At 35.1% G+C, this 16,337-nt stretch overlaps 1 protein-coding gene across 1 annotated transcript in view; it reads right to left on the reverse strand.

Annotated features, from left to right (window-relative positions):
• The window catches only part of CCDC178 (coiled-coil domain containing 178), a 174,821-nt gene that overhangs the window by 140,705 nt on the left and 17,779 nt on the right, over positions 1 to 16,337 (reverse strand). The window contains exons 8-11 of the mRNA XM_080578410.1: positions 14,457 to 14,599; positions 6,877 to 7,030; positions 533 to 628; positions 283 to 419 (exon numbers count right to left, since the gene is read on the reverse strand). Coding sequence (XP_080434536.1) covers positions 283 to 419; positions 533 to 628; positions 6,877 to 7,030; positions 14,457 to 14,599 — 530 coding nt within the window. The remainder of the gene's footprint in view (positions 1 to 282; positions 420 to 532; positions 629 to 6,876; positions 7,031 to 14,456; positions 14,600 to 16,337) is intronic.

Here is a 16,337-nt window from a genome sequence, read left to right on the forward strand (position 1 = left end):
CTGAGCTTTTTGCTAACAAAGAGAATTCAGAATCTTCCTTATTTCATTTTAATTGTCAAACTATGTATATAGTCTTTGGCAGAAAAAAAAAAAAAAAAGCTTTTCTTTCAAGTCAAGGTCAAAAAATCTCAATGATAGATTTCAGCCTAAAGAGACTTGAAATTACTGAAATATTAGTTATAGACAGACTTAAAATAAAAGCAAGGTTCTGTTTTATAGGCATGCTTTCAGTGAAAAAATAATGCTTGTTTTCTACGTTTATGTTTATATTGTTAGTATTACCTATCTCTGAATTCTTGCAAAAGCTCTTCGTTTTCTCCCTCAAGTCCTTCATTTTCACATTTCAAAGCATCCAGTGCTTCATCAGTTTTGAGAAGCTTTTGCTTTATATTCTGTAGATCACTTTCTCTGGTGGATTTCTAAGGATCATTAAAACATTAAAACATCTTTAACACAAGTCAGAATAAGTCAGGTCAACACAGAAAATGCAAGTACACAAAAATAATATATATAAAAATAATAAAGAACTTACTAATTCTTCCATAGCTTTAACCATTTCAGAAGAAGCATCTGATATTTTTATGCTCTCATCAGCTTGGGCAGCTACTTTGTTATTCATGTCTTCTACCTAGAATATATTTTAAGTAATTAAGTAATTAAGTAATACAAACATCTCCTACATTTCTTTGTAAAAAATGAACAATATATCTTACATTAAAATTTAAAAGGAAGGCTATTAAAGAGTAACTGGAGATATTTCATGCTATGTTATTTATATGCACATTCCTATTGTTATGTATCCAAGCAGAATCTTTAGACTTCATGGTATCAGTAAGCACACACTCAGTCTGCTAATTCATACATGACATATGGTGTGTAATTGAACAGAATACCTTTAATTCCTCTCAGCCTCAAGATTTTCCTTAATATCCCAAAATGTCTATCGAACTAATGCAGAGATTAATACAGAGATTCAATGATGGACCAACCAACAGAACTAATGGAAAATGAGGAGGAAGTTAGGGAAGCAAGCATCTACAGGATAAGGAAAACATTTAAAGTGGATTTAAGTAGGTAAAGGCATACCTGCTCACACTGAGCTTAATGAACTGTGCTTTCTTCCTGTCTCGTTCCTCTGCAGAGACTGAAGTAACATAGCTATCCTGACAGAGCTTACCTATACAATCTCTAAAGAGATATGGGTCTAACTGGAATATGATAAACTAGAAGCTGGTACATAATCAACAGGATGAAATTAAATCCAAACAAACACAAAGTGATGCTATCAGGAAGTATGTGATACACAAATTCAAAACAGAAAATAATTGTAGAAAGACCAGTTTTACAAGAGAGACAGTTGCAAATACTCATTGATTAAATAAAAAATAATCATATAATGCTCTAGGTCAAAAAAGATCTATTAAATATTTATAAAAATAAATAATAATTACTTTATTAAAGCTTGAGGTGTAGCAAGTCCTCAACTGAAGTAGTATGTACATTTCAGGGCTCCGTAATTTAAGATATAAATATACTGTGAAAGTCCACAGAGAAAGAAGAATGGTTAGGGATTAGAAAACATGATCTATTTGGAAAGACTGAAAAGAAGCACCTTTAGCAATATAGAAAAAGCAGATCAAAAAGCAATGTCTTTTAATATGTAAAATATTCTAAAAAAGATACAGAAATCAACTGTACTTCATGGCACTGGGGGAATAACAAAGAGAAACTGGTTACATTTACAGGGGAAAAAAAAAAAAGTTTATGAGCAAAATGTCCCACTTTTTAAATTGCTAGTATTTAGAAAGGGTGATTTAGAAATGTTTTTCCCCTTTTCATATGTTTTTAGAGCAAATATTTCGACAAGAATGACATTAAATACTATCACACTGTGCAAGGTATGTTAGACAGTCTCTTGAAATCCCTTCTAACACAACTTTTCTAGTACTTTCAAAAATAAAGCAGTCTTTTTAATACACAGCATAACCCAAAAAGAAACAAACAAACAGAAAACTTATAAGGACCTCCATCTCCTAAATTTATTCATTTTTCATTTGTCTGTCGTTTAAGCAGGTTTGGTAGTTTGCAAAAAAAAAGGCAAGTCTCTAAGCTTCTCACAAATTAAAAGCAGAAATCTAGAAAGACCTGACTAGGGATATCTGTGAAAGATGACCATGAGAGTAATATGCTTAACTGCAGTTTCTGGAGCATAACACAGAACTGTTGCTCGATCTTTTATGTGCTATGTGGCTTTCTAAAGGAGATCTAAGGTATGACGGTGTATGTTGTCAATTCAGACAACAAATACAGACTTATAAAACCACTATATGGAAAGTTCACTGTGCATTTGAGCATTATGAATACTGTTCAGTTGTTACATCTCTTTTTCATTGCATAACTGCTTCTGAGTTTTCTATCACTATGTGTGAGTTATATCCAGTTATGCATTTAAATCCAGCTGGCAATTAGTGGTGTTGGGGCCCATCCTCTTTAGTATCTTTACTGATGATTTGGATGAGGGAACTGAGTGCACCCTCAGTAAGTTTGCAGATGACACCAAGTTGGGGGGAAGTGTTGGTCTGTCAGAGGGTAGGAAGGCCCTGCAGAGGGACCTGGGCAGGATGGGATGGGTCAATGGGCAGGGGCCAATGGGATGAGGTTCAACATGGCTAAGTGCTGGGTCCTGCACTTTGGCCACAACAACCCCATGCAGTGCTACAGGCTTGGGGTAGAGTGTCTGGAAAGCTGTGCAGAGGAAAAGGATGGGGTGTTGGTCGATGCTCACCTGAACATGAGCTGGCAGTGTGCCCAGGTGGCCGAGAAGGCCAACGGCATCCTGGCTTGTATCAGGAATAGGGTAGCCAGCAGGACCAGGGAGGTGATCGTCCCCCTGTACTCTGCTCTGGTGAGGCCACGCCTCAAGTACTGTGTTCAGTTTTGGGCCCCTCAGTACAAGAAGCACATCGAGGCCCTGGAAGGTGTCCAGAGAAGGGCTACGAAGCTGGTGAAGGGTCTGGAACACAAGTCCTATGAGGAGCGACCGAGGGAACTGGGCTTGTTTAGTCTGGAGAAGAGGAGGCTCAGGGGAGACCTGATTGCTCTCTACAGATACCTGAAAGGAAGGTGTGGGGAGATGGGAGTCGGCCTCTTCTCGCAGATAACCAGTGACAGGACTAGAGAGAATGGCCTCAAGTTGCGCCAGGGGAGGTTTAAGTTGGAAATGAGGAGACATTTCTTCTCAGAAAGAGCAGTCAGGCATTGGAATGGGTTGCTCAGGGAAGTGGTGGAGTCACCACCATCCCTGGAGGTGTTTAAGGAAAGGGTAGATTAGGTACTTAGGGACACGGTTTAGTGGGCAATATTGGTGGTACGTGGATGGCTGAACTAAATGATCTTCTTAGAAGTCTCTTCCAACCTTAATGATTCTATGATTCTATCATATCTGTCCTCTTTTTAACTATATTATAAGGTATTACAGAGTCAGTTTTTCTTAATTCCTTCTCCATTTTTCATCTTACTCCAGAGAAAAATAAAGGAAATTCTTACTAAAAACCTCTCCTTCACAGTTGTTTACTTTCAAGTATTTTGATGTAGGTTTACTGTTCCACACAGCAAAGCACGTGAAAACTTAATTTACACTTTTTTTTTTTTTTTTAATCTATGTAAGAAGACCAGACAGTGTTAACATTTTTGGAAACAGAAGTAAAGATCTGGAATAACTGTATATGTAACTTGACTATTAAAGTCACTAAATCTTTGCACTTGATACAGGAAATAGTTTATGCCTTTTTCACATTTTTCAAGCTGGTCCAAAAGAATCTGTTGAATGACAGCTACTTTGCAGTTCTGCAAAATAAGATAGATACAGTGTATATAATGACTTAGAATAAGGCAACAAAGTCTTTGAGAAGATGTAAGATTAGACTGAACAAATTTATTTTGTCTAGAACAAGGATGGCAGAGCAGAGACATTACAAATCTTCAGGCATACGCAATGTGGCCATAGTGACAAAGGGAATAATCTACTGTTTGTACCTGCTGTAGCAAGGAAAAAAAAAAAAAGTAGTAGACCAAATTTTACAAAAGCAAATTAGAACAAAATGCTTCTTTTAACTGTTAAGAGCATCTGAATCCTGCTTATGCAGGATTTACAATGTCCTTCAGAATTTACTAAGGGCAGAGGACCAACTCAAAGGGGACTCAGATATAAATCTCTTTCTCCTCTTTCTCTAACTTTTATTTCAAATAATTTGTTGTAGATTCAGTAACACCTTCAGATGAAGAAGTCCTAAGACTTCTTAAGAAGTCTTTTAGCATCAAATTATGTCTTTGCACTGATGCAACAAAGATACGAGCCACATGGACACCAACTACAACCAAGTAATACTTAGCATCTGATTCTTTTCTATCACTTCCTTTGTTTCTCAAGAAGTGTCTCAAGATAAACCTTTATTTCTTGAAAACATTTCCAGAAGTTCCCTGTACAGATCATTAAAAGCAGATTTGCAAATAAATCAGCATCCAAAATTTCCTAAGTCTGATTTCCTATATACATCTACCTCTTAACTTCTGTTGGTTCTGTTTGTTATACATAGCATTATAAAGAAGCAGGTATGAAGATACTATAATTTGTTAACGTATTGTCTGCCTCAAACATTTCTACTATATTATTCAATGCCCAATCTCTTTCTGCTGCTAGTGGCAACAAGAGAGCATTAATTTTGCTGCATTACTGTATTAGGAGGGCATTGGTTTCCCTCAGTGCCTGGAAAAATATTTTGATGGCAGGCTACCAAGTGAACGCATCTTAAGTCTCCAACCAAGTTTCAAATTCCAAATCCTCTTCCATTAGTTAAAGGGTAAAAAAAAAAAAAAAAAAAAAAATTGTTGTTGAATTGATGGACATCAATAGGTAAATGTAAGATTAATTTTATGAGGAGGTTTTTTTCTCATCTTTGAAGAGCTCTGCCCGTACAGATAGAGAAAGGTGGTTTTGATACATACAGATGCCTGTCTTATCACAAACCTTGGTAACATGGAAAAAATAATACTCAGATTTGTCCTTATACTGTTAAAAGTTGTTACATTTCCTAAATAATAAACCACTCCTCCTAGATCATATGTCAAATAAATATTTAAAAAGCATTAATCAAGACAAGGGAAAAAGGACAGAAAAAAGACAGAGAAATATTACATCACTAATTATGTCTTCAAACTTGTTTCTTGATAATAAAATAAGGATGTATGTGACAGTTAGCATGTTGCAATTTAGATCCAATTAAAACACCACTTGATTTGCTAAGAATAATCCCAGTATTTTCTCATCACTCCCAAAATAATTCCATTCTCCCACAAATATTTCCATGACGATCAGAAGAATCACTTTGAGCTTTCTAAAAATCCTCTATTACTTTTAAAGGTTTATTAACTTGTAAAGATTTAGCCATGTTTTTGAATGAAACTGACAATAACAGCTCAGCTGTGTGCTAAGCCTAACTCTCATCTTCAGCATAAACTAATCGAACCAGAAGCGGTCACCAAAAGGAGCAGTTCCATGCAGTTCCACCTTATCCCTGTTGCGCATTTCACCTTCTCCCTTGTTTTGGTTTTAATACCCAATTGGTACCCACAGAAATGTATCAGACCGGGGAAAAAAAAAAGATGGAAAAAAAAATCCAGGGGAATAAAAAAAGGTTTACTAACAAGTACTGATTAGATTCAAAAACAGCATTTTTCTACATATCAGTAGCAATTGCTAGTGCCAGTAACCGTAAGTAAACTGTAATATACAGCTGAGCATCGGAAAAAAAAGGAAAGAACATATCTAGCAAAGGCTGTCTAATATGACTGTATATCTCTACCTTTTTTGGTCATGCTTAGCAGTTTCAGTCTCTTGGGGAATGCAGGATACACTCCACTTAGATTCTGGACCTCACTATCTAGATGCACAAACCACATTAGTACTGGGCTTGCACAAGAGAATGAATTTCACAGAGTCACAGGATGTTTGAGGTTGGAAGGGACCTCTGGAGGTCATCTAGTCGAACATCTCAGCCCAAGAAGGGCCACCTAGAGCAGGATGCCTGGGACCATGGCCAAACAACTTTTGAATACCTCCAGTGAGGGAAACTCCAAATATTTATTTTTAGAATTATTGTTATTTTAGTGTTATTTTCTTTATACATTTGCATGTATGTACATGTACACATAGGTATAAAAAATGACAAGTTCTGTTGTGTGCATCTAAGTCCTGTTTTAGGCACCTAAACATTGCTTTGGGCCTGATTCATCCTTTTCTCTAGTGGTTCCACACACGGAGCCGTAAATTAATTTAAAACTCCTAGTCAAGCATCACAAGGATCTCCAGTTCATGTTTTAAACTCCTGTGTACAGCAACACAAGATTAAAAAAGGAATGCCCAACAAATATAGGAGAAAACAGGAATTTTAAGTAAAAGAAGCTATCACTCTGCATGCTGTAGAAAAGAGCATGATATGCCAACTCAGGACAAAAAATCTACTAATTCAAGAAGACAATCGTGTTGTATTGCTATACACACATTTCCAGATGACTTAAGAAGATAAGCAATATTAGGTAGATATGCATACAACAACTAAAAATACACAGGTCACTTAAAGCAACATAAGAAGACTACGACATTTTTCTTAAAAAAACCCTGAAAACTAATACCACAACACAAGAATGAGTAAGGTATTTTTATACAATTCTACCATTTTTTATTTTTAAATCAATACTTGTATTTTTACTTTTACAGAGGACCGTAACTCTTAAACACACAAAAATATTCAGGCATTCATGTACTTTTCAATAAAAGATACTCATTTACTTGCTTGTTTATAAATATTCAAGACTCACTTTGCTGTTCCAACATTTTGCATCTTCCTGGATTTCTGCTTTTTGCTTCACTAACTCCTCAAGGTGTTTTTCATCCTTTATAATCTTCTCCTCTGTTTCTTTTAACTTCATACAGTATTCGGTCCAAATAAATTCAGAATGCTTTAACTCATTCCTAATAGAAATACACAGAAAGTGAATCCATCTATTTGGAAATATTCCAAGGTAGTCCCTCTCTATAAAGGAAAATGTAAAGCAGATCTGAATTAGTAAAGATTTATTTTGATTCTCTACTACGTTTCTTGAACAGGTATGCATGAGAGACTTTCAAAATATCTACCCTGGCAGGTTCACACAATTTCAGTCAGAAATCAAAACTAATCAGGCTACCAGTTCACTTATACTTTAAACAGTTTGCCAACACTGCAACTTCTAATTGGACCTCTAAACAGGTATCAGTGTAGTTGAGTAGAAGACTTTGCATCATACCTCAACATATTTATTAAACAAAATAGGAGTCAACTTCTTTTTCTACTAAAGGCTAAATATAATTTAGAGCTATCTTCACTTAATCAAACTAGTTTACTGTCATTTTGTAGACGATTGTCATTTGTGAGGAAAATGTTTTTCTGTATCATCTTGTAACCAGTATCTTTGGTGCCACCATGCAAGTAAGACGCCAGTTCTTCATGCAAAAAGGAACTTGCATACAGTAGACAAGGTCAAAGGAGGGGATAAAGACCTTAATTCAGCTCTGAATAGCAGATTTATCAGCACACATTGCTTTTATCAGAAAGAAAACTACCCATAATTACAGAAAGAGTTAGTAGTAACTACAACAATAGTCGGGAAAACACTCCCAGGAGACACTGTTAGGCCTCATTATAGGCTGTGCACAGGTCTTTTGCTACAGCTCTGTAAGAGAATGGATTTGGTGAAAGGCAAAAGAAATAGAGGGATATCAGGTTAAAATTTTACAATGACTGCTGATGTTTTTCCACTATTTTTGTTTCAGCAGGTAGAAAAGAGTCTCTCCCATGCTCCCCAGAGAACTAACTCAGCCAATAACATGACTTAAGCAAGCATGCCTTAAATGGCAAGATAAATCCACCACAGCAGAACTAAGGCCAACAGTAGCTGTATTTTACAAACATCTACTGCATTACAACCCCCAAAAAAACCCTTGAACAAGTGTTGCATATCTAAACACAGTAAAAAAATAAATAAATAAAACAGTATGACGACAAGACTTCAGTCAGTAATTCAAGAGCCATTCCTACAAGATTACTTGATACGCTTCCTTTATTTGCTTCCAAGATATCTATACAGTGATAAAGACTTACTCTGCAAAGTCACACTCCAAAGGTCACAGAATATATATCACGAGCATGAAACCTAACACTTCAAACACCTCTACTCTCTCAGGTCCCACCAGTCATGATAGACACATATAAATGACACTTGGAATTATTCTGATGACAGACATTTAACAGACATAGACTGTAATTTTCTTCTCATACTGCGTATCAGCCACAACTTTTCTGAGTACAATCTCGTGGAAAAATACGCTATTATCAGCCACAGTGAATATGTGGAAAAATAACAGACTGTGCTGTGTGATGTACCCCAGCCTCAGTATTTTGAGTTTCATACAGTATTCATCGTTCTCTCACTTATGGTATTGAACATAAAGAAAAGGGTACCAACTGAAGAGCAGTCTTTCAAGGCTGTGCCATCAGAAATTTGTCTTTCTCACACCTATACAATTCTAATCCTCCTTAGACAGCAACTGAAGGGTCTGCTTCTTCTGGAATGTAAGCCATTCTTTAATTAATTCTGGCATTCTGGTTTTAATTACAAGTCTAGCAAATGGCTGGAAAAAAATACAGTAGACAAAAAAATTAATTTCCTCAGTGAAGGGTAGAAAAAAATATTCTTGACTTTTTCTTGTAAATGCTGATATTCCTAAAATCACTGGTATCACAAACAGGACAGGTTGCAAGATGCACAACAGTCTTCATCATTGCCATGTTGTACAAATAGGAAATCCCTTAACTATGTGAAACAGAAAACATACATGGTGTATTTCTATCAACATATCAATACATGATGAAGTTCAGGTATTAGTTACCTATTGCCATTATCACAGGGATTTCACTTCATTATGATTGTTTCAAACAGACAGATTTTTTTTGCTGTAAAGCAATGGTAATTCTCCTCAGAACAAAGACTTGTGACAAGAAAACTGAAAAATGACAATTCACCAGTAACTACATGACAATCTAGACTAACACCACAATTTCTTTCCATGCACATGAAACAAACTCAAAGTGTTGATTTCCATCAAGACTACCAAAACAAAACTTGAAAACTGCCCACACTGTCCTAAAACTACTAACTAAGCCAACAGCTGTGATGCAGTGAGAGAATTCCAAAGAGAACTGGACAAAATCCTGCATAAAAGACTATCAAAGAGCAAAGTAGTTCTAAGATGAGCTACAGAATTCTAATCCTAATGAAAATAATGCAGAAGTAAAATTAAATGATTAATTTTCATTAAAAGAATAGGTCAATAACATGGCATCTCAGCATCCCATATCTGCTGCTTTGGTATATTTACTAATGATCTGAAAGGGTAAGGTGCAGTAAAATTGAAAGTCTGCATGTAACATGATTTAGAATAGGCAGGGCCAAAAGGGCTATGAAACTTAAGAAAAAAATCAAGACAAACTAAACTGGGGAGCACAACAGCATGTAGCATTTAGTGTCCAAACTCAAAAGAAGTGTAAGACCAGAGAGACTGAACAATCCATACACCTCAAAATTCTAAATTAATTATTTCAAATTAAGAAAGACATGCACACGTTTCCACAAACACTCTGAAGCTCTCCTCAACATTTAACAAATATAAAGAAGCTAAGGGGTTAGATTAAGAAATGGGATGAAAAACATTAGAGTAAAAAATGAGAGCAAGACATCCCTCTTAAATTCATTGGTATGGCTTCATTTGGAATACTGTTTGCATCAGCTTTTAACCCATTTCAGAAAAGTATATCACAGAAATGAAAGGGACTCAGAAGACATCCTGGAGAGGTCTGAAAGCACACTGAAAATAGAGAAAGTTTCTTTAGAAAAGAGATAGGAAGGAGGAACAAAGCAAAAATCTAAAGTTGCAGAGGATATAGATATATATATATTTTATGAAAAGTGAAGTCACATATTTGTAGGCTTGTTTGCTCTGACATTGTATGATAAAATCACGTTCAGCAATGGATCACTATAACCACTGCTAACAATTCTTGACAGCAGCTAGTAACTTAGACAAGAACATTGACAGAACATTAAATAGACAAAAGAAACAATAAACAGATTTGCAGTGTATCTGAATACATGGTAATAAATCACACTACATTTTTAGTAATACCTCTTACCTAGGATCTGACCTTTCCTGTAATCAACATGAGGTTTCAATGAACTTTACCAGTTATAGAATGAAGGTCATTGCTGCCTTATTTCTCTCAACTGGAACTCACAGAGAAGCTAATAAGCATGTGATCAGAACATCTCTCTATATCTAAGCTAAAATAAAAATTCCAAATATTGTGAAGACATTGTGAAGCTTGCATTCACAGTCCCATAACCATCAAAAATAAGTATTGACTCCTACCCTTCACACACTTCTTCCTTTGTACACACATAGTGACTTTAACTGGGGAATCACATGATGATTTCCAGAAGTTACACCAGTTTTGACAGGTATTGATATTACAGAAATCTCGTCTCAGGGTTTGTATATTAAAATATTTGGGGGTTAGCTATATTTCTGACTATGATTTTCATTTTCATATATTCTTTCCAGATTTTCTGTTATTCTTTCCAGATTGTAAACTAGACTCTGAAATGAAAAACATTAAGCTTTAGTTAACTAAACATAAACATGTTATATGTGAATCCTTTTATTCTGACAGGAAATAAAATAAAATTTAATTAGCATAAAATACCAATAATATTAAGGTGAAAAGAATATAGTGTCAAAATTATCTTGAATTCAAGTAAGATAAGAGCTTTACTGGGAGAAATTCACAGTAAAGGTCAGAATCAAAAAAGGAAAGAAACCAAACATGCTGACAAAAGAAGCAAGTAAGTCAGACAGACAGACTTGTCTCTCTAACATTGAATAGCTAAACTTTTCATCTTAAAGAAAAATACATTTTCTTATCTTGCACTGACTAGACCTTACTAATGACACACAGTTTATATCTCATTACAAGTACACAAACACTTTGTGAGTGTTATAATTGTAATTTCTTGAGTAGTGATGTCATTCAGGGAAATACATGTGACCTGGGATTCCTCCTGCTCCTATATTAAAGTATAAACATATGACAGGAAGAGCTATGATCCTTCTTTAATGCTGATGTAGTTCAGCCAATGACCAAGAGATCCCTGGTGATATGGTATCTCTCTTAAAGAAACAGAATGATTGCATCTAAATAACCTTCCTTTCTCAGAATGTGTCAGTAAGGTCTCTGTTCCAGCTGACTGGCAAGCTCAGATTTCCCTGGATAGCAGACGTCAAAAACACCATTCATATTAGGCAACGTAATGATTTCCTGAGGTTGATCTCTACCTCAAAATACACTGTGAGATTGCTCTGTTTTGCAAAAGTTGGTGTTTGAGCTGCAGGTTTAAAAACTTGCAAAATTCTAAGGCAGGCAATAAGTACTCCTTTTGTTGGCCTGAAAGAGGCATTTCAAGTTCCTGAACACCAATTATTTTTGAAATAAAATTGCTGAAATGTTAGAATTTAAAGAAACTGGAAGCAATACAACTCCCATTATTTTTGGAGTTCTTTACCAGGGCCTACTAAGCACCGTAAACAGTAAGTAAAACAATCACACGTATCAGCTTCAATTATTTCTTGAACAAAGAAAGGACAAGAAAATGTAAACCCAATAGGAAACAGTTACAGCAGTTGTGACCTCCTATTTATGTTCCTTTAAGAGTGGGTCCCTTCACAGAGGGGACCAAAATACCTTACTACCAAGTTCTACTGTGTGCCCTGGTTTATTCCATCGTATACTATTCCAACACTTTATTTACAGGTTAAAAAATATACCAATTCCTCCTATTTGTTACATCAAATGAAAAGGTCACTGGCAGTACCCTAAACTCTTGCAACTGCTCATTCGTGGTAGACAAGCCTACAAAAGGCATTTCACAGACAGAACAGAGGAATTACAATCATCTTGTCCACAAGATAGCTGTACACTAACTGCATGCTTTCTGTCTTTTTAGGAAGTCTGTCAGGCTGCTGATGGCCTGTAATCATACAAAATCACAAAGTATGCTTGTTCTAGTAACAATTTCTGGAGTTTTATATCTTCTCAACAAAGATAGGTTGACGTGGCATAAAATTCCTAGATACATACAGATGAGAATCCGATTTGCAAAGAGGCTTTCACTGAGCAAAAATAACAGCTCTTATATATATTACACCTGTGCTGGCACAAAGACTAGTCTTTGTAGCTCACAGTCGTATTTGGAAACACAGGGAAAGACTGACACAACTTTCTAGAATCATCCAGTGATCTAGCAGACACAGATGACCCATCTGCCAACACTACTGCCAGGAACTTAACAAACAGTCTAAACTCCACTGTTAGTTCAATAAATATAACCAACCTCTAAAAATGGTCAGGGAGTATTTTTTGGTTTTGTGCAACTCCTGAAGCTGCATGGATCAGTGTATGGAAACAAACATCCTGTAGTGAGACAACAGTAGTGTCTTACATTTGAAGATACAATTATTTTAGGAGATATGGCATTAACTTGTGACAGTACGTGTACCTTTAGATAATATACACCCCTTTAGGTAAAGATACCCTCTTTTCTTTAAAAATGAAGAAATATTGTAAGTGGACACTTCATTCTGTCAGCCCTATATTTGCTTCTTTACTGTGCTTATATAAATTAATGAGACCAACGCTACAGCAAATTCTCATGAGAATAAGCCTTGGAAAGAAATGGGGAATGGGAGTTAGATGGGACACCCCCTGCCAATAGCATTTCTGTTTCTGAAATTACAACTGGTGAAATGAGGTTTACCAAGAACACATGAGTTTGCAAGTCTCTCAACTATTAACATTAATCTTGCTGCCTTGAATGAAGCACCAGTGAGCAGGACAAGTTTACAGCCATGACTGTACATCTAGCACCTGCTAATATCAGCTGTCTGTAATACTGAAATAGTGTGTGCTGTTCCAACTCAGGTTTATTCAAACTCAGGTTGTGCACAGCACAGCTTGAGTTATGGAACTGGCATATGAACTCCTAGGGAATCAAGGTAGTTCTGAATTAAAAAATAAGATGGACCAAAATTGATGGCTTACTACAAAATGTATATGGTTCATAATTACTACGCCCTGTTTTTGAAATACCTGATATTTGAAGAACAGTTGCTGTCATGTGGTGGTGGTATTGAAAAATGTTACTGCCAGTAAGGTGTTATCTTGACAATTAACTGATGCCTTTCAATTACACCTGTACACTTTCCTCATTTCAAGTGAAAAAGAGCCACTGTGTCACTTGATACTTTGCCAAATAAAATCAGCAACTACCATTATTGGCATAAAGAGCAAACTTGAGTGAAACTTCCTAGCAAATGAAAGTGATTGGTATTGTTTTTTTCGCACAGCTATTCCTGGTCCTGACTCTTAAGCTACTGAAAGAAGAGATTACTTGTCAGAAACCAGCCACTGATGTCCCTATAATCCTACTTGATAAATCAGGTGTTAGTAACCTGATCAGAGGTGACAGTGAGGAGACTACAACATATGTCATCTTACAGAAGCTACCTTCCAAGCCAATTAAATTACATTAATGTTTGTTTGGGGTGGAAAAAAAAGAAGAAAAGGAAGGAAGGAAGGAAGGAAGGAAGGACGGAAGGACGGAAGGAAGGAAGGACGGAAGGAAGGAAGGACGGAAGGAAGGAAGGAAGGGAGGAAGGAAGGGAGGAAGGAAGGGAGGAAGGAAGGGAGGAAGGAAGGGAGGAAGGAAGGGAGGGAGGGAGGGAGGGAGGGAGGGAGGGAGGGAGAAAGAAAGAAAGAGAAAGAAAGAAAGAAAGAGAGAAAGAAAGAGAAAGAGAGAAAGAGAAAGAAAGAAAGAAAGAAAGACTATATTTTGATAAGGTAAAAAGTACTTGGCTAGAATTGTTTTGTTTAACATGCAAGTTCAAAATGAGCTATGGTACTATGACATTTTGGTAAGCGCTGCTGTTCAATGCAAGTAATTTGTGTAGTCAATAGGAATGATAGCAAAAAATCTGTGAAAGGGAATAAAATTTCATAATCCATTAAATAAGGCAAAAATATATAGCCTCTTGAAACATTACATTTGGGTATATTTGTGGACATCATCCCTTCCTTATTTTGCTAATATAAACTAAGGCAAAGCAAACACGTATTTTATGTATAATTCTATTAACTTTAATTTTACAAAAATCAAAACGTAAAATGTTTTCTACATGCAAACTTTCTATAGTTTCATTGTTACTATTAAAAACTAACACAAGCGTGTAACACGATTTGAATAGCTCTTACTTGAATTGACTCAGTAGCATCCCAGCATATTTAATTTTCTCGTACAAAGATTTTATCTTCTTTTTTCCTTCTTCATCAATTCTCTTCATTGTCTGTTGTATTTCCATGAGCTCAGAATGAACATCACTATATATTTTTGATGCCTAAGCATCAAAATAAAATAAAATAAGTTTTCCAACAGAAGTTATATAAAAATACATAATATTAAAAAAAATCTAGATTTGTATGATTTTTTGCAATCTTAAAATTGAAGCTTAAATTTGAAGCAGTATTTTGTGATGCCATAACAATGAATTTTGCATGGTCTGTAAAGACAACAGAATGTGTATCGTAAAATTGCATGACTTCAAGAAGTGTTATCAAGAGGCTTTTCACTCTATTGCAAAACTTAGAAGTTATTGTGAAACTACTGGTGGCTACTTTCATGGGAAGATAGTGACCTCTGGAGCAGAAAGAAAGAAAGTTGAAAGAAGCCATAGAGGTTTCACTGCCAGAATCATTAGCTAAGTATCTCCTAGAGGATGTACAAGCCCTGCAGTCACCTGTGTAAAAGAGGGGCCTGAGACAATGCAGACAATGAACAAAATTTTCAATAGTATTAACAGTATTGTTCCTATCAACTTTGAGCTATGCACATGCCTATTGTCTCTGTTTTTGAAAATATTACAAATGTCAACAAACGACACGATATAAAATCTTTATCATAATCTAGCACTTATCTGCTCTAACTAGTTCTCCAGATTTTAAACACTAGAGATTCAAAAGTAAATTGCTTTAATTGTTTAATTGCAAAGAAAATTCAGTATTAGCTGCTTTTTAAGACCATGGAATGAAAAGAAAAAAAAAAAAGAAAAAAGAAAAAAATGAGGAATGTACAGCATATTAATTAGAGTACAATAAAAATCATAGATATTTCATTTAATAATTTGAGGTTTTTTTGAAATGAAATATACAAATGAGATACAGGAACAGAAAATCTATATTCTTAAGATGTGTATTGTCACTTTTTGGGAAAAAACCTGAAGAAGTATTAATTTAAAACAGTCTTTACATATATATATATATATTAATCCTGTTTCCTGAGTAGGACTTTAGAACTCCTCAATTTTTTGACTGCATAAAATGTATTCGAAGACAAGAAAAAAGTATATAAAATAAAAATCACAATAACTGATTTTTAATTACCTAGTGTTTTGAAAATATATCAGTGATAGAACTATCAGCTATTTCATGTCAGAATGACATGCAAATTTTGGTGTGCAGAAAATTATTTCCAAAAATATAGAAAAAAGGAATTTGCAAGCTGTAATTCTCACACTGTGTCATGATCACATCCTGTTGATATTAAGAAAAAGGAAATGAATCAGAAGGACTTTATAACAATTCTCATATTTATATAATGTGCCAGTAACTCTTTTTAATTTTGGAAGTATTTTGACATGCTTTTTGATTCCTCAAAATATGAATTTAAAAATAAAACAAATTTAGATCAAGAATTCTTATTAAGAGTCACCCACAAGCATGAAACATTTTTAGAGTGTAAATACAGCATGTTGAAAGATATTCATCTCTAAACTTGCAATTAAAAGCAACTACAAAACATATATCGAAAGTAATTAGTATTAAAATCTATACTTGAGGTAACACAGTACCACTCATTTTCAGATGCCAATTTTAAACTACCTACAACGTTGTTAAACTTTGATTATTCAGTCTGAAATTAAGTACTGTAGGCATTTATTATCAACAAATAAGATATTATTATCAATATTGTTATCAATAAATACTACCAACAGATAAATTAGGAAAAAAAAAAAAAAGACACCAGCACTTGAAAATAATTACATTTTAGTTTCTTTTTACAACTTCTAACACCTATAC

The sequence above is a fragment of the Anser brachyrhynchus genome (assembly GCF_964034855.1).
Source record: "Anser brachyrhynchus genome assembly, chromosome: 2".
Lineage (NCBI taxonomy): Eukaryota > Metazoa > Chordata > Aves > Anseriformes > Anatidae > Anser > Anser brachyrhynchus.